The 25,730-nt window shown below is 43.0% G+C and overlaps 1 protein-coding gene across 6 annotated transcripts in view; it reads left to right on the top strand.

Moving 5' to 3' along the window:
- Window positions 1–25,730, top strand: part of ITPR1 (inositol 1,4,5-trisphosphate receptor type 1) — a 345,755-nt gene that overhangs the window by 148,979 nt on the left and 171,046 nt on the right. For 4 of the 6 annotated variants that reach the window (XM_065933259.1, XM_065933257.1, XM_065933261.1 and 1 more), the window contains 12 exons: window positions 73–117; window positions 4,688–4,842; window positions 10,912–11,011; window positions 12,166–12,326; window positions 12,998–13,139; window positions 14,905–15,063; window positions 17,701–17,873; window positions 19,142–19,261; window positions 19,990–20,184; window positions 22,467–22,718; window positions 23,385–23,526; window positions 24,092–24,245. In XM_065933259.1, coding sequence (XP_065789331.1) covers window positions 73–117; window positions 4,688–4,842; window positions 10,912–11,011; window positions 12,166–12,326; window positions 12,998–13,139; window positions 14,905–15,063; window positions 17,701–17,873; window positions 19,142–19,261; window positions 19,990–20,184; window positions 22,467–22,718; window positions 23,385–23,526; window positions 24,092–24,245 — 1,798 coding nt within the window. The remainder of the gene's footprint in view (window positions 1–72; window positions 118–4,687; window positions 4,843–10,911; window positions 11,012–12,165; window positions 12,327–12,997; window positions 13,140–14,904; window positions 15,064–17,700; window positions 17,874–19,141; window positions 19,262–19,989; window positions 20,185–22,466; window positions 22,719–23,384; window positions 23,527–24,091; window positions 24,246–25,730) is intronic. The other 2 variants (XM_065933262.1, XM_065933263.1) reach the window with 1 other exon arrangement.

The following is a 25,730-nucleotide window of genomic DNA, read 5'->3' as shown; positions in this document are numbered from 1 at the left end:
CTCCTGCAAGCAGGGCCGCGTCCTTGAGAAAGCAATGGATGTTTTAATTTCCTAATGATTCTTTTTCATCAGGTAGACCCTGACTTTGAGGAAGAATGCCTGGAGTTTCAGCCCTCAGTAAGTATGGGCAAGAGCCTTCTTGTCTTCATCTGGTAGGGTGAGGCCATGTGATCTGGAACCCCATGTAAGAAACTGCCCCCTGTGGTCACTAAGTGCTGGGGAAGGGGAGACCTACACTGCCCTAACAGAGGGTCTTGTTCTGTGCTTCCCTTGAGGGCAGTCATGTACCCTTGTGTCCTGATTGGTCCAAGAGACTGTTGGTCATGATATTCTTTCTGTGTGCTTAGCAGGGGGTTTCCATCTCTAAGTTGCAGAAGTTCAAGGTATCTCTTGGAATACTGCTAGGTTGAACACAGTGATGGTCTCTGTAGAGCCAGCCTTTTTTACATGAATGTTGTGTTGCTCTCGACCTGAAGCTATGACTCGCTCAGATTTCTTCAAGGCATGAGCATGTAGGGTAGACACTGTTGTTCAGACCCTGGAGGTAACACATGAGGCTTTACCTCTGGTTGGGCACTCAGTGGTCTAACTCTCTGTCCTCTCTGCAAAGTCAGAAAGAGATCTTGTTACATGATTTAGAATTTTAGTGCTGGATCTTTAAGCTGGATCTTTCTTTGGAGGCCATATTGCCAATTAATCCTGATACGGAGAGACTTGGGGTTTTGGTGTCCACAGTGTGAAGCGGGCAGTGGTTGTGTTAGAGGGAAATGATGGTTGTTATTAGTCATGGAGTTCTCTTGTGGAGTGCTTCATTCTGGCCTAAGATGAACAAAACAGAACCAAAACCAAATAGTTGCGGCTCTGTTTGACATTGTGTGTCCATGTGATCATCTTGATGATGAATACGGTAGGTGGTATTAAGGGTATTATCTTTCAGTACAATTCTGAAAAAATTGGATGTCAACATTGTGCATTAATGAAGGGAGTTAAGATATAGATAACACACAATGTAGCTGTCTTCGAAAGGGTTGTGAATTCTGCAGTAAGCCATGAGCTTTCTAGTTAGCTTGGAGCAGAGGTTAGCTTTTCGAGAAACGCCGAGTTCTTGGTGAGAATTCCTGCCCTTAGTTAGTTCCTGGACTCGCTGGCGGAGTTCATCTTCTCTTTCCACTCCTATGGGAGCACCGGAGGGCCCTGTTCCTGCCGTTCACGCCCTTCACCCTCGCTACTGGAGCCCATTTGGAAAGCTGACCTTCCATAGCTGCTGTGAGCTGGACAGAACACTGACCCAGTCGCGCTCTCCACCCCGTGCAGGGCAGTCTCTGCGCATCATCCCCGCATGGTCCTCACCGATCATTGCTCCAGCACTTGGACTGGAAGGGGCCTCCGTTTTCAGAAGATAATTCATCCTGGCACCTTTCTTATTTTGAGAGTCAAGATGGTCTTTGGGTCACTCGCCTCCGTGGGTCTTGGTGGTGCCATCTGAGGCTGCTCAGAGTAAGACTCCCCTTGGAGGTGACTTTGAGGGGGCCCTGTGGCTTCTTTAAGTGTGAGCTGATGTCCAAGTGAACCTTGAGATCTGTGGGAAACGGGACTGCTCTCCCAGCCTGTTCGTGTGTGAAGGAAAGACAGGCATGTGTGCAGCGTAGAGTGATCGAAAGTAGGGCGGAAGAGAGAGACAGACTTGGGTTTATTCATTTCTATCTTGTTTGTTTTATTTGTTTGGCTCTACCGGGTCTCTGTTGCTGCCTGGGTTTTCTCCGTTGCGGTGTGCAGATTTCTCCTTGCGATGCCTCCTCTCGTGCAACATGGGCTCTAAGGCGTGCAGACTTCAGTAGTTTCAGTTCCCGGGCTCTAGAACTCAGGCTCAGCAGTTGTGCACAGGTTTAGTTGCTCCGCGGCATGTGGGGTCTTCCCAGACCTGGGATGGAACCCATGTCCCCTGCATTGGCAGGCCGATTCTTAACCATTGGACCGTCAGGGAAGTCCCAGACTTGGGTTTCAATAGCAGTGTGCATGCTCTGTTGCTCAGTCATGTCCAACTCTTTGCAACCTCTTGGACTGTAGCCCACCAAGCACCTCTGTCCTTGTAATTTTCCAGACAAGAATACTGGAGTGGGTTGCCGTTTCCCACTTCAGGACACACTGCTTGTGAGCTGTATGGTTCTGGACAAGTTACGTTCCCTCTTTGAGATCAACTTCCCTTATCTGTACATGCGGACAGTACGCTCGTTGTAAGGATGAAGTGAGATGCTATGCAGATGAAGTGTCTGGCCCCAGTAAACACTTGGCATATTTGTGAGTTGCAGAGGATAATAACCGTTTTCAGTGCCTTTCCCCCACCAGTTTGTCTGGGCTGCCCAGCAGCTCCACGAAGGAATTAGAAGGAGTTAGAGCAGGTCTTTCCATCTTCGTTTGATGCATGAGGAAGCAGGAAGTGGTCCTCACTGGCCACATGCCTTGGGGTCTCTGGGAGTGCAGCCAGCTATCTCCTCTTTCGTGTTCCTCTATGCCAGGGCAGTGCGATGTGGCAGAGGGCCTGGCTGCAGATCTGGACTGCATTGCTCCGGCTGCTCAGGTTGTTGCATGAGTGGGGGTCCTCATGTGGAGACGGGGTGCCGGGGAGCTCATGGTGCACCTATGAGCTCCTGCCTCTGGAGGGGAAGGTGTCCACGTCGGGAGGGTCCTTCACCCTCTTCTTGGCTGGGACACTTGGCATTTGGGGAGAGGAAGCTTCTCATTCTGCTTATTGAGTGTGTATTTCCTGAGCCTGGTACCCCAAACCTGTGGTCTTACCTGGGACTGCACTCAGCCTTGTCGTTCTCCTCTTTCTGAATCCAGTGGCCTTCGAGCCACAGGCTTGATGCCACAGGGACAGAAGGAACTCCCCGAGGATGGCTGTGGTCTGCCGGCCTTGTGCACATGCGCCTCTGCCCCCACTAGGTGGCAGACGCCGACCGCACACAGCCAGCACGGGGACGCCTGGCTGAGCCGCGGGCCACGGGCAGCGGACTGACTCATTGCAGCTGTCCTCCTCCTCTGGATGTGTGGCCGGTCTGCAGATTGACTGCCAGCCTGTAGCTGAGCCCCATGGCTCACACCGGAACCAGCTCAGGGTTTTTTCTGAGAGAGGTGTTTGCAGCACTGGTTAGAAGAGGACAGATTCCATTCAAAGTGACTTCTCGTGAGTGGGGCTCGGGGATGCTCTGGTGTCCTCCAGCCGATGTTTGTGTGAGTGTAGATAGAAGAACCACTAGAGGGTTTGTTCAGATGGAGGTACAGGGCGTGAGTGCTTCCCAGGTGTCTCACTGGTAAAGAATCCACCTGCCAGTGCTGGGGACTCGAGTTCAATTCCTCGGTCTGGAAGATCCCCTGGAGAAGGAAATGAAAACCCACTCCAGTACTCTTGCCTGGAGAATTCTGTGGCCAGAGGAGCCTGGAGGGCTACAGTCCATGGGGTCATAAAGAATCAGACATGACTGAGCGACTCAACAACAGCAACAACAGGGTGTGAGAGCAGGGATTGTGAGCGGGGGGAGACAGAGATGTGGGCTATTAGAAGAGCTGTTTGCGTTTTCTTTTCTTTCTTTCCTTTCGTCCTTAATTCACTCCTGTATCCCTCCCTTCTTTCTTTCCTTCCTTTTTTTTTAAACAGGCAAAGGTTGGTGCCTCTGATGGACTATAAAAGCAGACTTGCCCAGAATACTAGAACTCAGGCCCCATGAAATGAAATTCTCTCACACTCTCTTCTTTGCCTGTTAGATTTGCTTTTCTTTTCTCCATTCCGTTTGGAGAGGAAGCAGGACCTCAGTTCAGCCCAAGCAAAGCAAGACGGAGACAAGGGAAATGTGGTTTTCCTAGTAGATGCTGGTGGATACCGTCATCTTGCAAGGATGTTAAACTTCAAAAGTAATCTGGTGCAGAGTCACAGGGCAGAGTGCGACCTTGGGAAGCCTGTCAGAGCAGACACCAGGCTCGGCATATTACTGCAATCTTCTTCGGCAGATGGGCTTCAGAGACTGGTTGCATCTTCACAGTTTTGTGGGAAAGCTTTCATCGTTGTTCATCAGCCTTCGTTGTCAGAGATTGTCTTCAGTCTCTGCCATCTCCCGCACGTAGCAGGAGAGGCCCCTTTTCTCCCTGGATGGTCCTTGGCCATTGATTAATTAGGAACACTTTTTCAGGGCTAGTCTGACATCTCAAATATTTCTCTTGGCCACACGGGGATAACTGCTTAGGAACACTTGGATTCAGGTTTATTTCATTGTATCTTTTTTTCCTGGGAAATAACTGTGTCATCTTCTTGCTAGACATTTCACTAGAGGTTAACACCACCACTCATAAACCACACCCACAGGCTAAGTTTTCTCAAAGTGTTTCTCCTCTCTCCCACCCACTGCCCAAGGGTGTACCAGGTACAGCACTCTGCCCATGGACAGTTATATAGCGTTGCAACACCATGTTGCTTGAGCGTTTTTATTGCAACACAGTGAGGCAGGGTGTAAACATTCTTGGCATGGGTGGCCAGCTCTCATCTTTGGTGACCGCTCTGAAGCTGTGGTGCTTCTCCTGACAACTGCTGATGTTCACGATCGCTTCTTCCCCGTTCCTGTGGCCAGTGCAGTGGTTGTAGTGAGGCAAGGGTGTGGTGTGCAGAGTCCTTGACTTGATGACTTTTCCTCCCCAGGTGGACCCTGATCAGGATGCCTCCCGAAGCAGGTTGCGAAATGCCCAAGAGAAGATGGTGTACTCGCTGGTGTCTGTGCCTGAGGGCAACGACATCTCCTCCATCTTTGAGCTGGACCCCACGACGCTCCGTGGAGGCGACAGCCTCGTCCCGAGGTAGGAGTCCAAAGAGGCTTATCACAAGTGAGTTTGTGCTGCCTGACTGGGTTTCTTGGAATCCAGAACATCATCTTCTTTCTTGGAGCTTTCATACAGGATTTGGTATAGGATTTGTTCTGGTTGCCCTCTGAAATGATACCTGATATTTTTTTTTAAGCGGCTCATTGGTTGTAAGTTCTCAGTAGTTGCCTGAGATGTGCTATGTTTAGGTGAACAAGCAAACCCTTAAGCTCAGGTAGCTGAATATTTCTAGTTTTCTTTACTCTCTTGCTCCTTTTCCCAAACCTGAGAGATCTCCTGGTGAATTGAATAAACCCTTGAAAAGAAATTCTAGAAAATGGAACATTTGAAATTTACTCAGTCCATAGTAAATTTTATTGGAGATATTGAGAGGTCAGGTCAGTCTTCTTCAGTTATTTTAATTAACTTTTAGTTTTGTTGCATAAAAATGCATTTCTAGGGGGAAATAACTGGACCATAAATGGAACAAAAAACATACTCTAAACAAAATGAACAGAAGTATTAATAGTGGCTAACACTTGAGTGCTGACTTCATGCCATTTGTAATGCTAAATTCTCATATATATAATTTCATCTTCATCAAAACCCCTGTGAGATAAGTAATATTATTTGCCCCTTCTAAGAGGTGAAGACAGAGGCTCAGAGAATTGAAACAGCTTAACACAAGTAAGCGAGCCCCATTGCAGAGCCCAGAATCTTAAACAGTTAAGACAGACAAGGCTGTTCTGGCAATTCTGACTCTTCCACACATTCTTGGGTTGAGGAGGTCTCACTGCCAGTGGTAGGTTGTATACAAGGCCTGTCTCCCTGAGAATTCCCATGTGTTTCATTATTCCTGTGTCGTTGCCATTTAATTGTTCAGCCAGAGTTGGGCTGTGAAAGTGTTAACTGCAGCCTGGGTGCTGTTGGAACTGGAGGAGAGGCTTCTCTTGTCCTGGGTCCTCTTCCTGTCCCTCTCGGGGTGATACACTGAAACAGTGTCCACACAGAAGAGACCCTCCCAGGGAGGCCGTTGATTACCATTCGGTACAGTGATCACTGGTTCCTGCCCTCTGCTGGGTCATGAACGCCTTGAGAATCTGGGGAAAACTGAAGACGTCCTCCTATTAGATCCCAAATATGTGCACAGCTTCACTTACTCCCAAGTTTGTCCCGATGTAGACTGCTTCTAAAGAAATGTAACAGATATATTAAGATACAATTCAGGTATCATACAACTCACCTGCTTAAAGTGCTCGATTCATTGATTTTTATTAGATTAGCAGAATTGGGCAGCCATCATCAGAATAGATTTTAAGAAAAATTTCATCACTGCAAGAAGGAACCCTGTACCCGTTAGCCGTCATGCTTATTTCTCCATCCTCCATTCCCCAGTCTTAGACTAAGCTACATTCTGTCTCTATTGATCTACCTGACATTTCATATAATGGAATCGCATGTGGCTTTTTGTGACTGACTGTTTTCACTTAGCATTGTACTTTTTTTTTTTTTAAGATTCAACCATTTTGTAGCATGTATTCACTTCATTTTATTCTTGAATAATATTCCATTGTATGGTTATGGCACATTTTATTGATTGACTTATTAACTGATGGCCATTTGGGTTATTTGCCTTTTTCTGGCTGTTGTGTGAATACATTTTCTTTTCGCACGAGCCTGTAACCTAGGAGTGGAATTACTGGGTCGTGTGGTAACTGTATGTCTAACCTTTTGAGGAACTTCTAGTTTTACATTTAGGGTGTTGTGTTCTCACCAGCCATGTTTGAGGGTTCCAATTTCTCTCTGTTTCTCTCCAATGCTTGTTTATGTCTTTTTTTAAAAATATTTGAGCCATCCTAGTCAGTGTGCAGTGGTATCTCGTTGTGGTTTTGACTTGAATCTCCCTGATGGCTAATGATGTTGATAGTCTTTTCATTTTTTCATGTTTTATTGGCCATTTGTATTGATATATCATTTTTGGAGACATATCTGTTAAGATCCTTTGCCCATTATTTTTTGCGCTTAAAAATGGGTTATGTCTCTTTTCATTATTGTATCAGTGTTCTTTATTCCAAACCCCTTACCAGATAGATTTGCAGGTATTTTCTCCTATTCTGTAGATTTCTTCACTTTCTTGATGGTGTCTTGTGAACCCCAGAAGCTTTTAATTTTTAGTCGAAGTCTAGTTTATACACTTTTTCCTTTGCTTGCTAATGATTTTGGTTTCTTAAGAAACTGTTGCCTAATACAAGGTCACAAAGATTGATGCTAGTGTTTTCTTCTGAGAGTTTTATAGTTGTGCTCTTTTCACTTAGGTCTTTGATTGATTTTGAGGTCATTAAAAAAATATGGTTTGGAGTAGGATAGATAGCTTTTGTAAAGTGTCCTTTCTCACTGACTGCCTAGATAGAGATAGGGACTGTAGAATCCCGTTGCATTTCTGCTAAGTACTTTTCTGTATGTTGTATTCTCTATTCCGGAAGTTGTTGAGTGGATTTTTTTAGGCACCTGGAAGACAAGGGAATGACTTTTATTTTATTGGCTATGTGTTTTATTTTGTAAGGGATAGCAAAGAACAGAACCATGTGATATAAAATAGCCATCAAATATTTCATGACATCCCCTTGGTGAATAGGAATCAGGTGCTAGTTGGCCACATTCCCCAATGGGTTGGAAATCCCCATGATCCCATGGGAAGGGGAAATTTGAACTTGGTCAACAGGTCAGCTTGCCAAACAGCTTTGGTTGGCTCTAGACCCCTGCTGCTCTATCCCTTTGATTCATTACTGTTTCTCTGTTGGAAAACATTCTTTGTGGGCAGTTGTCCATAGACAGACTGATTGTAAACTCTTAAGCAAGGGAAACCTTGTGTTCTCCCTGCAAAAAGTGTCTGGCATGGTCTACGAGTGTGTTCATTAGCAGTTTGATCTTGCACTTGGTCTTAGCTTTCCAAACTTTTATCTGTTCTTGCTTGGCCACCAATCTCAGAGCCAGAAGTGAACAGGGCCTCTTATTCGCTGATTCAGGGCAGTCATAAAAAACTGTTTGTAGGAGTACACACTCATTTCCCTTCATCTTCAAGCAGTGCTAAATTTTATTTTTTTGAAGATCAGAAAGTCTGGGGCTAGATACATGAAAGTACCTGAAATATTACCAGTAAAGAACTTTTTATGACAGTCATTGATTAAAAAAACCTTCCAACCAAAATAAAAGGGATAGTGGCAAATCCTGGATGTAATAAACAAGATAATAAAATTGCAATATATGCAAATGAATGCATTAAATAAACATTAGGAGAGCATCCAGCTTTGTGGCTCTTTTGAAATTGTCCTGACTTTTGAACTAAAGATTAGGGATGAGACTTTAAATGAATAGATAGAATGTCCTTGGTATTTTACATGAACTTTGACGTACAACTCTAGAATGTAATCAGTCATCCAATTAAAAGCTAAAACTCAAGCTTTGCTTAAACTTTGAGAATAAGAAAATGAATCCGAGTTCCTCAGAAGAAAAAATGCAACTCTCTGTCAAGTTTCTTGTGCATGTTGTTTAATTTATATTCATGCTATTCAAAGTCAGTATCGCTTGTAATGTTCAAGACAGTTAAAGTGAAGAAAGGCAGAGAGTCCACTAAAGAAATGTGATTGCTTCCACATGCCTCTTTCTTGCCTCTTTCCCAGGAACTTGGGATGCTATTGTTTAGAATTTTTTTTAATGCAAATCACTTCCATGCTCCCCTGCCTGCCCTGGTCCCTCCAGTATTTTAAGTTGCAACTTAAGTTTCCTCTTAAAAGAACTGTGTATTCCATGACTCGAAAGCCTCCTTAATGTCTTCCTTTAAAAGTCCTTCAGTACTTACCTTGACTCTTTCCCATTTTTTTTTTTTTTTTTATTCTTTCCCATTTTAATGCTTTTTAATGTCCGTCTCCTGTTACTTACATTTGTTTGTTGTGCTTTCATCTCATCTCATTAATGCTACTGTGGATTCCTTAAGTGCATGATTACTTCTTTAAAAGAGAAATTGTGAAATGATTCATGCTCACTGTAAAAAGAAACAACACACTACTCTATGTAAAATAGGTAAGTAATGAGAACCTAATATATAATACAGGGAACCCTACTCAGTTCTCTGTCATGACCTAAATGGGAAGGAACTCTTAAAAAGGGGAGATACGTGTGTGTGTGTGTGGCTGATTCACTTTGCTATGCAGCAGAAACTAGTACAACATTGTAAAGCACCTATGCGCCAATAAAAATTAATTAAAAAAATACCGTATAAGAAATAACAAAAAATATTTTTAAATATTTTAAAAATTATTTTAAAATCTCATGGAGAACCAACTGGGAAGTTAAAAAAAAAAAAGAAAAACTCACCTAAAATTTAGCCATTCAGAGATAACTGCAAGAAATATTTTGTTTCTCTGTAGTTTTAGACAGGTCTCTGGACACACAGATAACCTGTATATTATTTATCACAAATGAATCATCAGCTATTTTTAGCATTTTTTTTTCCTTTGAACAATATGTCCTGTTCATATATCCAAGTAAATGAATATCAATTGTAACCATTTTAAAGAGTGTACTATTCTGTCTTATATACTATAATTAACTATTTCATTACTGAAACATTGGGTAGTTCATAAGTTTTTGGACTTGCCAGGTGACGCTACTCGTAAAGAATCCAGCTGCCAATGCAGGAGATGCGAAGATTTTACTATTATAAATAATGCTTTCTTGAATATCTTTATGCTTCATTTAGTACCTGTGCTATAATCTCTTAAAGAAGAAATATAAAAATGAGATTGCTAGGTGAAAAGATAGATGCATTTCAAACATGTTATACAAAGTGCCAGACTCTCTTCCAGAGTTTAAAGTGTTGACACTCTTCCCATGAATGTAGAATTCATCTTTCTAAGCACTGGGGGAGATTCAAACTCCAAGATCTTTGGAATATGATACAATAAAGTGATATATTGTTTTAATTTGTATTAGTTGAGAAAGTTGAATGTGTACTTGGATGTTTATTGGTCACTTAAGTTTCTTTATTAAATTACTGGTTTGTGTACAGGTTCCATTTTCATTTCCAGTATTCATGATTGTTTTTCTTACTATTTTTCAAAATCTCTTTATATATCTGGATGAATACTCTTTTATTCTGTACACTCATCTTTTATTTTCCCAGGTCATTTTTCTTTCAGTTTTTTTCATGATGGGTTTGAAAAATTTAAACTTCAAGAAATTTTTGCTACATGTAAAATTTAAACTATGTAATAAGACATATCCATCTTTTACTTTTGAGGTTTAGAAATCTTGTTATGTGCTTCAGAAGACTTTCTGTCACACAAGATTATTACATTTTCATTTATATTTTCTTTCACACGTTTTATGACACCATTTTTTCCTTTATTGGTGCATATGAGTAGCTCCATTACTGCGTTATCTTTCATGATAAGCACTAATAGACACTCAGTAAATACGTCCTGTTACTCTTGTCTTATGCTCAGTTCGTTCTGGGATAGCCATTCATGGGGTGTAATTTTATGCACAGCATACCTCAGATGTTGTAGATTCAGTTCCAGACCACTGCAAAAAAGTGAATATCACAGTAAAGTGAGTCACACAAATTCTCGGATTTCCCGGTGCAGTCGTATATGAAGTGTGCAATAGCATTATGTTTAAAAAGACAGTGTACATATCTTAATTGAAAAATACTTTATTGCCAAAATGGAACCGACAGACTTGCATGATGAACAGACTGTGAATTTGGAAGGAAAACACACACACACACACACACACACACAGAGTATCTGTGAAGGGCAAGAAAACAAAGTGCAATAAAATGAAGCATGCCTGCATTTAGAAATACAGCACAACCCAGTCACATGAGAGTCATTATGAATGATGTGCACTTGTAGATACATCGGAATGTATAGTGGACCAGAACCATTTGCTCTTAAGTTTATGTTGTCCACTATATGTAGGAGAAAACCGTTTTGGTATCCTTTCTTTATTCTTATAGGATGTATTCTAGGCCACCGTCCCTGAAGTCCTTTTTCTTCCCTTTAGAAACTCCTATGTCCGACTCCGACACCTGTGTACTAACACCTGGGTTCACAGCACAAACATCCCCATTGACAAGGAAGAAGAAAAACCCGTGATGCTGAAAGTAAGTCCACGAGCTTGGCTGTCTCTCTTGGTCTCATGATTCTTGATGAAAGGGCTCCTTTGAGGGCAGACTGGGGCGTATGGATCCCTGAAATAGTTGTTGCTTTGGCAAGAGTGTGGTTGTGGACAAACTTGTATGTGATGAAAGAGTTCTTTCCAAGGGACCTGGGTAAAGCAGGGCCAGGGCTTTGAAATAACTAGAACCTTTTCTTTTATTTCATGGCTTCTGCCCTAAAGGTTGAGCAATTGTCTGGATTTCTTGTCTGTCTGGAGCCTGATTTTGGCTGAGGGAATGTTTGCTTGTACCTTGAGGTACATCACATACCTAGTTGGTTTCCTCCAGTCTTTATTATTTATTTCTTCATGTATTTATTTTTTTTTCATGTATTTAAATATGCACTTTTATTTCTCAAAAGTTCCTCCAACCTAATTTCTCTCCCCCTGAAGCCTACCCCTCTTTTCTGACCTTCTCTAGGATCGTAGAGCATATATTCACAGACATAGGGTTTTTCTGTTTAAAAAATGAAATAATACTCTCCCATAATACTTTCTGGTAATGGGGAAGATTATTGGAATTTTTTTCTTCCATTTCCATGAACATTGTGATGTATATAGAAAAGTTGAAAGAACAGTGCAGCCTCTACCCTTAGAATACTCTCAGGATCAATAATTACCATTTTGTATATTTGCTTTTTCCCTATGAATATATAAGTATGTTTTTAAATTACAAACATCTCAGATGTGCTCTGTAACAAATGAAGCATAAAATCATAGTACTACCCCATTTCCTGCCTTACTTTTCTTCCTATTGCAAATCTCTAGAGCTAACAACTGTTGACATTTTGAGGTTCATCTTTTCAGGTGTTTTTCTGTGTCCAGTTTATTTAACAGCAAGAGAGCTCCAAGTTTAATTGCCCAGAGTTCCATAAATCTATCATTTGAGTTTTATCTTCCCCTCTCAATCCAGTAGAAAGTGAAAGTGTTAGTCACTCAATCACGTCCTACCCCTTGTGACTCCATGAATGGTAGCCCGCCCGGCACTGGAGTTGGGCTGCCATGCCCTTCTTCAGGAGCTCTTCCCGACCCAGGGATTGAACGCGAGTCTCCCGCATTGCAGGCAGTAGACTCTCCCACAAAGCCCGTCTTTCGTTTCAGATTGGCACCTCTCCCGTGAAGGAGGACAAGGAAGCCTTTGCCATAGTGCCAGTCTCTCCTGCTGAGGTTCGGGATCTGGACTTTGCCAATGACGCCAGCAAGGTGCTGGGCTCCATCGCGGGCAAGCTGGAGAAGGGCACCATCACCCAGAATGAGCGAAGGTGAGGGCTCCCTGCGAGAACCGCACATGCTCGTTCTCACCCACCGTGGATTTTAAAATCCCTGGTGGAGAAAGGAGTGCTCTGAAGAGCTCTGTGGGAGAGCTCCAGGCCTTAGCCCTTACGGGTGGCTTCAACTTGTGGTTTTCAGTAGTTGCTCTCACTATTCTGGAGGTCTCTAAACAGTACAGGTCTCCTTCCTTCTCTGTTTTCCTGCCTCCGGCTTGGTCTTTGGAACTGCCTTACTAACTGTCAGTGGTGGAGGTTGTGTGTGTTGGTTGCTCAGTCATGTCCGACTCTTTGCAACCCCATGGACTGTAGGCCGCCAGGCTCCTCTGTCCATGGGATTCTCCAGGCATGAATACTGGAGTGGGTTGCCATTTGCTTCTGCAGGGGATCTTTTCTACCCAGAGATTGAACTAGGGTCTCTTGGTTTATCTGAGATAAAATATAATGTCTAATATTTTGTGAAGGCAATCATCTTTTTGTGGACAGTGAAATATTGTCTCTGTTTCAGTTACTGGTAACTGGCCTTAATTGACAATTTCAAGGAAACTGGGAAGAATGGGTTTCCTTCTCTGTGACTGGTTGCTTAAGCCTGAAATCGTCCATGGTGGTTTTGATCTGTTAAACATCAAACACTTACCATGTCTAATTGCTTCTTTCCTCCTAAGATCTGTAACCAAGCTGCTGGAAGACTTGGTTTACTTCGTCACTGGTGGAACCAATTCCGGTCAAGATGTTCTTGAAGTGGTCTTCTCCAAGCCCAACAGAGAACGGCAGAAGCTCATGAGAGAACAGAATATTCTCAAGCAGGTCAGTGAGAGGTGACATACCAGCTTGGCTCTAGGAAGAATCCATATTATCACTGGTCTTATAAAGGAATGTAGATGATTTCTACTGGGGAGCCTTGATCTATTGACTTAAAAAAAAAAAAACAGACAATTTTTTAGAGCAGTTTTAAATTCACAGCAAAAGTGAGTAGAAAGTATAAAGAATTCCCATACCTCATACACACATACAACTTCCGCACTTAGTAGCATCCCCACCAGAGGGGTGCGTTTGTTACAGCTGATGAAACTGCACCGACATACCACAACTGCCCAAAGTGTATAGTTTCCATTAGGGTTCACTCTTTATGTTGTACATGCTGTGAGTTTGAACCAATGTAGTACGGTACAGTCCATCACCATCATATCATCTAGTTTCATCACCCTAAAAATCCTCTCTGCTTTGTCTATTTGTCCCTCCCTTCCTCCCAGCCCCTGGCAACTGGCCATTGATCTTTTTATTCTCTCCACAGTTTTGCCACTTCCAGAACGTCATATTTTAACAGAATCATAAATCATACCCTATGTACCTTTTTCAGATTAACTTTTTTTCATTTAGTAAGTTTCCTTCATCTTGTCACAGTTTGATAGTTCACTTGATTGTTAACACACACATTGACTATCAGCTGTGTGCAAATTTACCTTTTGGGAACTCCAACAAGAATTGCAGTTGACAGGTTTATTTTCCTCACAAATAATACCAAGGGCAGTGCATCCTTAAGATTATTTAATATATCTGGAAGATTTGGAGTGTATGATAAACTCAGAAGGCCTTTAGAGGCTCTTATAAGGACCACTATAAATCACCAAAGAATCCTTCCATAAAGAATGAGTAGAAAACGAAGTTAGTTCACAGAAAATACGTATATGATGTAATTTGGTATAAATTTAAATAAACTAGAGTATAAGGGAATTAGAGGGAGGAAAGTAACAGATCCAACGTGGATGAAACACACAGAAGTGTATACCATGTAGTTCTCTAAAACTGTTGGAGATGGGGCCGCAAGCTTGGCTTGGAAATTGCTGGCCACTAGAGCCGAAAGAAAAACATGTTAGTCATAAGTCCTATAATTATCCATAGGAACTTGGATTTGAGATTTCTTTCTCCTTTTAAACTATGGTTGGACCAAATTCATTAATACTCCATCCTGTTTCAACAAGAGTTTCAAGTCTTGAAATGAGCTATGCTCTGCTGTTTGATGTGATGACTCCCAGGTTAGACCTCTGGCTTAAGGCTCGTGTGGTTTTACACAATGGTGATACCTGTAGGGTCTGAAACTGTGACTCAGTGGAGGAGCCTTTATCCAGCACTGGTGGTGAGCATATACTCATGAGCTGACGGTTACTATCTACTTTCATCATTATAACACCCTTGTGAGCTAGGTATTATTCTCTCCATATTACTGCTGGGAAAACTGAAGGTTACCTTGGCCATGATGCATACCTGTGGAAAAGTAATAAAACAGTGTAATTTGGACCTAGAATCTACTGATTCCAGGGTCTGTGTTCTCAAGCACTGGTGGGAACTCCACATTTTCAAGTATTTGAGAACCAGTTACATTCAGGGAGACTGACTTCACCGAGGAGCCTGTCCCAGTTGACGGAATGAACACAGATGTCAGGTTCATGCGCATTTAGACAGAGAGACTTTCCTGTGTAATCCACTCACCCTTGAGGTTCTGTTCTTTCCACAGGGAGGCTTAGCCGTGAAAACAGTAGGTGACGGCAGTTTCCGTTCTTTTCACCAACAGATCTTCAAGCTGTTGCAGGCCCCGTTCACAGACTGTGGTGACGGCCCGATGCTGCGTCTGGAGGAGCTGGGGGACCAGCGGCACGCGCCCTTCCGGCACATCTGCCGCCTCTGCTACCGCGTCCTCAGACACTCCCAGCAGGACTATAGGAAGAACCAGGTGCGCGCCGAGGACCCGGGGTGCCGGGCAGCGTCCCCCCTCGACTTCACTTACTTCCTCCATGAGTTCTAAGTGTCACGTGTATATATTTATTTAGTGGCTGGAGACTAGTTCATTGTTCAATTTGCTCTTCAAAAGGAAACATTTTTTGCAAGCCTGGGAAGATGTGTGAATTGAGAAGGATTCATCAAAATTCTCCTTCTATAGCACCCTTGGAATGAGATTTTTTTTTTTGACATTGATATTACAAGTAAAATGTTGTTTTTTTTTTAACTTTTATTTTATATTGGATTATAGCTGATTAACAATGTCGGGATAGTTGCAGGTGGGCAGCAAAGGGACTGAGCCATATATGACATGTATCCCTTCTCCCCCAAACTCCCCTCCCATCCAGGCTGCCACATAACATTGAGCAGAGCTCCCTGTGCTATACTGTAGTAGGTCCTTGTTGGTTATCCATTTAAAATATAGCAGTGTGTACATGTACAGTATCTCTTACGGCACTTTCCTGGAAGGTGTAAGGGTGCAATGAATGGTTCCATGTGCTTTTATTGGAAATTGAGTGAAATCTTTTCTTCCTGCCCCATCCATTCCCTGCATCTCTGCTGGTAACTTCCTCTTTGCTTTGGTTCTGGCTCGTGTTTTAGACATTCTAAGTCATCATCTACTGTCATCAGACTAAACACCCAAACACAAACAATATAGTCTCTCTATGAATTAAACCTCTGTGAGGGTTCCAAACACCTGGAGATGCTGAGGAATCACTATGTCAGTGGTTGTTAACTGGGAGCAATTTCGCCACCCCCCCCCACCACCCCACCCTGGGCCAGGAGGACGTGTGGAAATGTCTGGAGATGCTATTGAGTGTCACAGCTTGGGAATGCTACTGGTGTGAAATGGATAGAGGCCACAGATGCTATTTAACATCTGGGCAAGCCCAGCCCAGACCCCCACCCAGCAAAGAATTATCTGGTCCAAGAAGTCAGTAGGTACTGCTGAGGTCGAGAAACCCTGCGTTCCATAAACTACTGTAAGTGCACGGTAATACTTCTTATAATACGGACTCCAGTCCCTGCTGTGTGTTACAAAAGGTTTTGTTTTTAAGTTTTGACCGCCACTATATCTGGCCTTTAAATTTAAACTGTTCTCTGTAGTGAAAGTTTTTTGTATGTCATCATAAAAACAGTGTTGGTCCTAAGCAGTGCTCTGTGGTATTAGATACAACTTCCTTAGCAAGTATTGGGCAGGCCAAAAAGCTTGTTTGAGTTCTCCATAAAACGTTATGAAAAACCTGAACAAAGTTTTGGTCAACCCAGTATTTCTAAATCATTCACTTTGCCTTTGCTACTGTTTAGATATAAAGCATCACACACTGGTGATGCTGTGTTTATTCGTTAGCATAGATTGCATTGGGCACTGTGGTTGGTTTAAACCCACCTCTCGTGTGAGTACCATACGTACACCATACTAGTGCTAAGGAGATTTCATTCTCTTCCCGTGACAATGCGTCAGAATCTATAATGTGTGACAGGACCTTTGGCTTGTACATCAGAGGACTGGACCAGTCCTTGTTGCTGTTGTGATGCGTGTCTTGGCTTGGTTTTTTATGGACCCTGTGCCTTTTGGCATTAGTACTGACATATCCCTGGGGACTGATGAATTCTCAGACATGCATCCTTACTGAGTGAGGGCTGAAAAGTGGCCCATGTCTACTCTGCTAGTCCTTAGTCACTTTTAAGATTTTGAAATTAATGAATTAAAATGAAACCAAGTTTCCAGGGCCTTTTGAACTTTGAGTAAGCAGTCTATCTTGGACAGGGAAAATATCTTTGAGTAACAACAAAGTATTTATAAGGGGCTTCCTGGCATTCTGAAATATTTCAATGGGACATCATACCTGATCCCAAAAGAGAAGTCAGAGATGTTTTCATATGTTCTGTGAATGTAATTGACTGTTTTACATATTCCTGGGCTTCCCTGGTGGTTCAGCTGGTGGTGAATCTTCCTGCAATGCTGGAGACCTGGGTTCAATCCCTGAATTGGGAAGATCTCCAGGAGGAAGGGAACAGCTACCCACTCTAGTATTCTGGCTTGGAAAATTCCATGGACTGTATAGTCCAAGGAGTCACAAAGAGTTCGACTCAACTGAGTGACTTTCACTTCACTTCTTCACATATTCCTAACTACCAATCTGACTTTAATTTTCATCCCAGATAAGGAAAACACAATAGAGTAATAACATTGTTCAAAATATCCGGGTAGACTTAACCATGTTTATTCAGCAACACAGGGCAGTGAGGCACAGTTTAATCCTCTTGAATGAGTAATAAAATCAGAGCTGGAAAACAACTCTTGACCTTTAGAAAAATAAGTCACCACGTTAAAATTTATACTGTGGACTTAATAAAATGCCCATCTGTAAATTCAGGACACATTACTTAGTGATACGTGTGTGGCAGGTTTAGTAAACTAAAGGATGTGAGAGAGTTTGCGGCTATCGCCGTGGGTTGGGAAGTTGGGGAAGGACGCTCCCCTGTGATTTTCCTCAAGGGGGGCAGCTGCTGCCCCTCCGTTACTCTGCGCCTCACCACACTGCCTCCAGCCCTCCTTGCTCACCTCTCTCCCCTCCCTTCGAAGGAATACATAGCCAAGCAGTTCGGCTTCATGCAGAAGCAGATTGGCTACGACGTGCTGGCCGAAGACACCATCACCGCCCTGCTGCACAATAATCGCAAACTCCTGGAAAAACACATCACCGCGGCGGAGATCGACACCTTCGTCAGCCTGGTGCGGAAGAACAGGGAGCCCAGGTGAGGCGGAGGTGGGCTTGATCCGCAGAAGGTGTCCCTGTGATTAGGATGCAGGCACTGAGCTAGTCACGGTGTGGTTTGTTTGTTTGTTTGTTTTTTAATTAGATGTCCTTTGTTTGGGCCTGCTGGGCCCCAGGTCTTGATTGAGCAGGTCTTGAGAGGCACTTTGAGTCATGGAAAGAGCATGGTGTGGAAATGAGACCAGGGTAGAATCCTGGCTCCAGAGTTTACCAGCTGGCGACCTTGAGCTTTAACCTCCTCATCTGCTAGATGAGTTGTTATGAAAATTATATGAAGATAAATACATGTCAAGTGCCTGGCATTTATATGTAAGTGACAGCTATCGACCCCTCATTTACTCTGTAGCACCCTGTGATGACCAGTCAGAACTTCCCCAAATACCAGTAAGTCTTTTGCACACCTAGTTGTTACCTGAGTGTGTGTATTTAAAGTAGTGAATTCTGTCAGATATTGCATTCTTACAGATCCCACTCTCCTGTACACTTTTCTCTCTCTTTTCTTCTCCTTTTAGTTAAGATCCACCCCATGTCAGGGGAAGTGGGAAATAGTTTACAGTGTGGATATTAGAAACAGTGATGCTAGAGAGCTGAAGGTGTTACTATGAAACTGACTCCTCCCACCTATAAAAACAGCTAACGTCTTATAGACCCTTCTCATATGCCAGGGACTGAACTGAGTAAGCACTTTACATGAGTTAGTTCATTTAATCCTCAGAAGAGCCCTCTGGGGTTAAAGGTTACCCATTTTTATCGATGAGAAAACTGAAACATGGTTAGGTTAAATAATTTCCCCCAAATAACAGTACATCTCAGAATGTGGCGGGATATGAACAGGAACCAGGATTCTGATTTAGGCCTCAAACATCAGACCTGTTCCCACTCTGGGTACCCAGCGTCATCACCATGTCTTCCTTATGTGATCTTACTTGGTTGGTTCTTCTGTTCATTTTTGCCTCATCACCTCTTCCTCACAGCAGTCACTCCCATCCTTCTTCTTGTGCTTTTCTTTTTTGCTTTTCCCCTCCTTCCTCCCCTCTCTCCTTCCCTTCTTCCTTTCTCTTTCTCTTCCCTCCCTCCTGGGTCTGGGTAATTGGTGATACCGTGAACACAGATGCTAAAACCCAAAGCCTCTCTGACTTGTGGTGAAGGTAACTTGGGTCTATCCTCTGGAGGGAGAGCCACGTCCCCAAGACCTAACCCTTGCTCTGGCTACAAAAAGCATTTGGTTTGGTTTCTGTTTCTCCACAGATTCTTAGATTACCTCTCTGACCTCTGCGTGTCCATGAACAAATCCATTCCAGTGACTCAGGAACTGATATGTAAAGCCGTGCTGAATCCAACCAATGCCGACATCCTTATTGAGACCAAGTGAGTGGGGGTCGGGGAGTGAATATAAAGGTGAGAACGGGATTTAGATGGAGAGCGTGTGCCTCAATGGTTGTCTGTGCCGTGGGGAATTAAACCCAGCCCCTTGGTTTCTGAAGTCAGGTTGGCTGGCCTTTGATTGTCTTCATGCTAACATCTTGGTTAGAGGAGTTACTGGATTTGCTTTGGCTGTGGTGACCTCCTCTGTATGGTGATGTCACTTACTTTGCTTACTGATTGGAAAGTGATGTGGGCTACTGGGGAGCATCTTACACACCCTTGATTTCATTTTAAGAGTTGAAAGTTCTCCAGTTAGGATCATCAGGTTTAATTTTAAAGGAGATAATTCATTGTCAATATTAAGACATTGTAGGGAGGAGCTTGTGAAATTACCACTATTCAAAAAGTGTTCATTGGTCCATGGAAGTTTGGAAAGTAGTAATTGATTCATTTGTAGCAGGGGAGCATATACTGCCAGTAACATATAAATGTTAAAAAAAAGAAATGTTTTTTAAAAACACTAAATTATGCCCTAAACTTGTGATTTGTGGGTGGGGGGAGGGTCTCATGCTTAACTTAATTTTGAGCTTGGGCTGAATGCTAACTTTCTCAACCTTGGCCTTTGACATTTGGGGCCAAGTAGTTTGGGGCCAACGCACAAATATAGTTGATTAGCGACAAGTGAGGATTTCAGACATAATGAGTTTTCCTGCCTCTTCCTACGTTTTCAGGTTGGTGCTCTCCCGTTTTGAATTTGAAGGCGTTTCTACCGGAGAGAACGCTCTGGAGGCAGGAGAGGATGAGGAAGAAGTATGGCTCTTCTGGAGGGATAGCAACAAGGAGGTTCGCAGTAAGAGCGTCAGGGAGCTGGCGCAGGATGCCAAGGAGGGCCAGAAGGAAGACCGAGACGTCCTTGGCTACTACAGGTGCGCGGGCCCGTGCACGGGCGTCCTGTGACGCCCTCTCATGAGACAGCCCATCAGAAAGACACGTGTGTATTTCAGGAGTCTGTAGAGTGTAAGCTGTCATCGATACTTACGTAGCAGGGCAGTGATACCGGGGCGTGGCTTGGTCACAAGGAAGCTGAGTGGCTGCATTAGCCCCCTCTCACAGTTGTTGGTCCCTACACAGTGTAGAACGTGGATGTAGTTGGTAGTAGTTACGAGTCAGGCTGTCGGATCACCTCTGTAGCTGATTAATAACATGATAGTTGCATCACTGTCAGGGACTCAGCCATGCATGTACATGTATCCATTCTCCCCCAAATTCCCCTCCCATCCAGGCTGCCGCATAGCATTGAGCAGAGTTCCATGTGCTATACAGTAGGCACTTGTTGGTTATCCATTTGAAGTATAGCAATGATACGTACTAACTTTTTGACTTTGGTCCAGTTATCCACCTCTATGTCCCAGTTCCTTTATCTGCAAAACAGAGACAGTAATGTCAACCTCATGGAACTTTAACAGGCAGAGCTAGGAAATCTGTATGTGTATACACACATCTGTTGATGTCTCTGTCTGCATACACACACACATTTGTTTCTGTATTAATGTATATGAGTGTAATAAAAAGCATGAGTTCACATCACTACTTTGAGCTCCACCCCAACACCCTAGGGTTATTCTCACCTTCACCCTCTGTATCCACAACTCCTTCTTTGGACAGTGAGAGCCTGGCGGTACTATCCCTGCCGTGTTGATTGGTTTCCACCTCCATCCTGGTGTTACTTGGTCCCAGCTGTAAGACCTGTTGACTCTGCCACCTCAAGGGAAGGGAACCAGTAAACACTTTAAAAAGAAAAGAAAACAGGAGATGGACGGAGAAGTGCTAGCAGCATTTTTTAATGAAAACAAAACTCTGCAGTTCCAATGCCCTTTGTGACCCTCCTATAGTTTGTTCTCTCCATTCATGCAGGTGGTGGGTGACCTTCCACACTCTATGTATGTTTATATTTTACATTTCTGTGCATTCATAAATAACACATAGTATTTTACTGAGCCTTAAAATTTTGTATAAATGGTTCCATACTCTGAGTTTTGCTCCGAAACCTGCCCTTTTTATTCAATATTGTGTCTGAAATGGATTCATGCTAATGGTGGTGGGTCCATTTCTTTAATTTTGACTGCTGAATGTTACTGCATTTATTACTATGCCAGCATTTTCTTCTCTCTTTGAATTCATTGTGTGCCACAATTTAGTTTTTCGTATCAGGGAACATCATTGTTCAAATCGGTGCGTGTATGTAGGAATTTCCATTCCACACCAGGAAATTATGAGATCGGAGTGTATACATATTTTAAACTCTTTAAGCAAGCAATCCTAGATTGGATATTTTGGTGCACACTCTCACTGGTTGTAAATGAGAACTTTCGTTTCTCTTTGTCTTTGAGCTCTCTGAATATTGTGATACTGTTTAATTTTTGTTGATGTTATGAGCATGTAATAGACCAATTTGGAACTTCACAGAGATCACATGCAATTGGGTCAGGAGGAAACCTTAACACATTTCGAGGAGTCCCCTACTTTTTCCACTATGTTTTTTACATGTGTGTGAAGTCAGAGAGCAGAGCTGTATGAGATGAGACCCCGAAAGTGTCATAAAATTTCTAAGTAGACTCAGTGAAGGTCTGAAACCTTTACCATTTCCTTTGTGGTCTTTAATGTGTTGTATAAAAGCCAAACTAAAGTAGGGCTTCCCTGCTGGTCCAGTGGCTAAGACTCTGAGCTCCCAATGTGGGGGGCCCGGGTTCGTTCCCTGGTCAGGGAACTAGATCCCACAAGCCGCAACTAAGAGTTTGCATACCACAGTGAAGACTAAGAATCCTTTGTGCCCCAACTAAGACCAGGCACAGCCAAAGGAATGTTTTTTAAAAGGCATAACTAAGGAAATAGATAATCATTTTCACCCTAATGAAAACGATTTTTCATTTTTTCTCCCCCATTTTATAAAATAAGGGCAGAATGGAATCAACTAGCCATGTAGGTACTCCCACACAGGGTAGACATGTGTGACTATTGGCATGGCTTGAACTGTTTATTTTTCTGCCGGGTATAGAAGTCAGACTTACGTGTACACAAGCAGGTGAAGAGTGTTGATGTATAAGTTCACGTGGCCATATATCACTCTTATGAGATCTGGGCCCCTCCTCTGACTCTCCTGCTGTGTGTTTCTGGAAGTGTGAGCTCTGTGCAACTTTCCTTTTCTCAGGTACCAGCTGAACCTCTTTGCAAGGATGTGCCTGGACCGCCAGTACCTTGCCATCAACGAGATCTCGGGCCAGCTGGACGTGGATCTCATTCTCCGCTGCATGTCCGACGAGAACCTGCCCTACGACCTGCGGGCGTCCTTCTGCCGTCTCATGCTCCACATGCATGTGGACCGAGACCCCCAGGAGCAGGTCACCCCTGTGAAATACGCCCGCCTCTGGTCTGAGATCCCCTCCGAGATCGCCATTGATGAGTGAGCCTGGCTCCTTCGCCCTGTTAAGACCTCGTGTTGCTTTAAAATGTCTTAGTTGCAGTGTTCTCTGTAGCAAAAGACAAAGGACTTAAGGTCCAGGTTAAGTCTAGTTCAATCAGAGAAGAAAGACTAAGTCTTTTTTTTTTTAATGAAAATGCAATTAAGGGTAGCAAGCTTTATTTATTCCCTCAAGAAGGTAAAAGATGGTATGATTGCCCTTTTATGCTTTGTTTGTCTATTTTATTCAGCAAATACTTAAGTGTCTCCTGCCTGCCAGGCTTAAAGAATCTATCTGGGAATAAACAAGAAAACTATGTTGGACTTCCCTCATGGTTCGGTGGTTAAGACTCTCAGCTTTCAATGCTGGGGGCGCAAGTTTAATCCCTGGTCTGGCAACTAGGATCCCACATGCTGTGTGATGTGGCCAAAGAGGAAAAAAAAAGAGAAAACTATGTTTACGCTTGTGGGGAAAGACAGACGATAACTAAGATAAAGGACTGAAATATATACATTAGTGATGGTTGCTGAGCAGGGAAAGTAAATAGGGACAGGAGAATGGAAAGTGTTGGGGTGAGTGGTTCTGGCTTTAGGGGTTAAGCAAACAGGGAAGGCCTCACTGGGAAGATCTTGACCTTTGATTGTCTTTTCTTTCTCCTTTCCTTTTAGCTATGATAGTAGTGGAACCTCCAAAGATGAAATTAAGGAGAGGTTCGCTCAGACCATGGAATTTGTGGAGGAATATTTAAGAGATGTGGTGTGTCAGAGGTTCCCTTTCTCTGATAAGGAGAAAAATAAGCTTACGTTTGAGGTAACTCATGGCGAAGTGATCTGTATGTTTTGTAAGAAACATACATATGGTGAATGAAATCATGTAAAATGATAGAACATTATGTATGTGCTATATGTTGTATTAAAAGTGACAGGAAAGAAACCAGACTGTGCTTAGGATCTGTCATAGATTAATCATTTGAGGGACAGAAATGCTTATCACCTTTCAGTTGAATATTTCTCTTTGCAACCACTTTGCCTTTTTAGGGGTTAGATTTCCAAGCATTGCAATGTTATCTGTGTCCTTATTGGGTGAACCTTGGCTTGCCCTCTATTATCTTTGGAAAGCTATACAGACCCAGTGATGAAGTTGGTTTTTTATTCACCAGTCATCAGAACAGATCAGCAGCTTTGCAGGTTTTCATTTCTTATTTTTTCTCCTTATGAAACAAAATGAAATTTGATCAGAAACTGCAAGTAAATTAAATGCCTTCTCTTACAGTAAAGGTCAGAATCAGTCATTTATAAAATAGTCCACCTGAAATGGAACTGAAGGATACTATTTGATTAATCCATCTTCCCCCTCTCTCTTTTAAATACAATAGGTTGTCAACCTAGCTAGGAATCTCATATACTTTGGTTTCTACAACTTCTCTGACCTCCTCCGATTAACCAAAATCCTCCTGGCCATATTGGACTGTGTGCATGTGACCACAATCTTCCCCATCAGCAAGATGGCGAAGGGAGAGGAGAATAAAGGTGAGAACAGTGTTGAGACGCTGAGGAGGGGGCTCTGCTGGTGCCCACATGTGGGACGCACTTGCCCCGCCTCCTGCCTCTGTCATGCTTACCGCGAGATGTCGCATTACCGCGAGATGTCACATCCTTTCTTCGTCCTTTTCTTCTTGAGTTTTCATGATGAACATTTTCAGATATAAAGAAAAGTGCAAAGAATAGTGGAGTGGACACCTTTGGACCCATGACTCAGAGTCAACGATTATTAACACTTTACTGTAATTTTTGCATTTATATATGAAGCTGCGTATTTCACTGCACCGTTTGAAGGTTGCCTCGCAGCGGAATGCTTATGTGCTTTCACTGCTCTTGATGTGCCGTGATGTTCTCAGTGTTATGTTAGTATAGGAGTAAATGAAGTCCAGACTGTGTCTGGGTGTCCTGTTTCCAATTTGTGAGTAGGAAAATCCGCCTTGATGTATTTTTCCCCTCTGTTTTAGTGTTGTAACAGACACACGCTAGGTACTCAGGTGTGGATTATTGTTCACCTGGTCTCTCCAGCTGGAATAGAAGATGTGCGTTTGCTTGCATCCTACTGTCTGTGAGGGCCGGTGCTCAGTCACTTTGCCGCTTGATCCTGTCAGTTGAGCTGTGTTTTCTCATTTTATCGAAGTTGAATAAAGTGACCCTCGGGGTGGCCCAGTGCCCTCAAGATCAGCTGGCTGTTGGTGCAGCACCAGACGTGTGTCTTGTTAACTCCTACATTTCTAGTTCCGTGCACAGCAGCAGGCATGCAGTGGGTGGCCATACAATTGGGCAGGTGAATTAACACATAAAATTGCTGCTTTGGGCAATTTCAAAACCCACGCTCTTTCACCTACTTCCTTAAACCCTGCATTTTTTTTTTTTTTGCCACTTTTTTTTTAATTGAAGGATAATTGCTTTATCACAAAATTGCTTTTGTGGCTTTATGTCAGACATCAACAAGAATCAGCCACAGGTACACCCATGTCCCCTCCCTTCCATCTCCCTTTCCATCCCACCCTTCTAGATTGTCACAGAGCCCCAGTTTGAGTTTCCTGAGTCACACAGCAAATTCCTATTGGCTATCTATTTCACATATGCCAATGTAAGTTTCCATGTTATTCTCTCCATACATCTCACCCTTTCCTCCCCTCTCCCCATGTCCATAAGTCTGTTCTCTATGTCTGTTTCTCCATTGCTGCACTGCAAATTAATTCATCACTACCATCGTTATAGATTCCGTATATATCTGTCAGTATTTGATATTTTTATTTCTCCTTTTGACTTACTTCACTCTGTATAATAGACTCTAGGTTCGTCCACCACTTTAAAACTGACTCAAATGCATTCGTTTTTATGACTGAGTAATATTCCATTATGTATATGTATCAGAGCTTCTTTATCCATTCATCTGTCAATGGACATCTAGGCTGTTTCCATGTTCTAGCTATTGTAAATAGTGCTACGGTGAACTTTGGGGTACAT

This window comes from Muntiacus reevesi, chromosome 4 (genome assembly GCF_963930625.1).
Source record: "Muntiacus reevesi chromosome 4, mMunRee1.1, whole genome shotgun sequence".
NCBI classification, from domain to species: Eukaryota; Metazoa; Chordata; class Mammalia; order Artiodactyla; family Cervidae; genus Muntiacus; species Muntiacus reevesi.
Note: the sequence above shows the minus strand (reverse complement) of the source record. Positions and strands in the feature narration are given on the sequence as shown.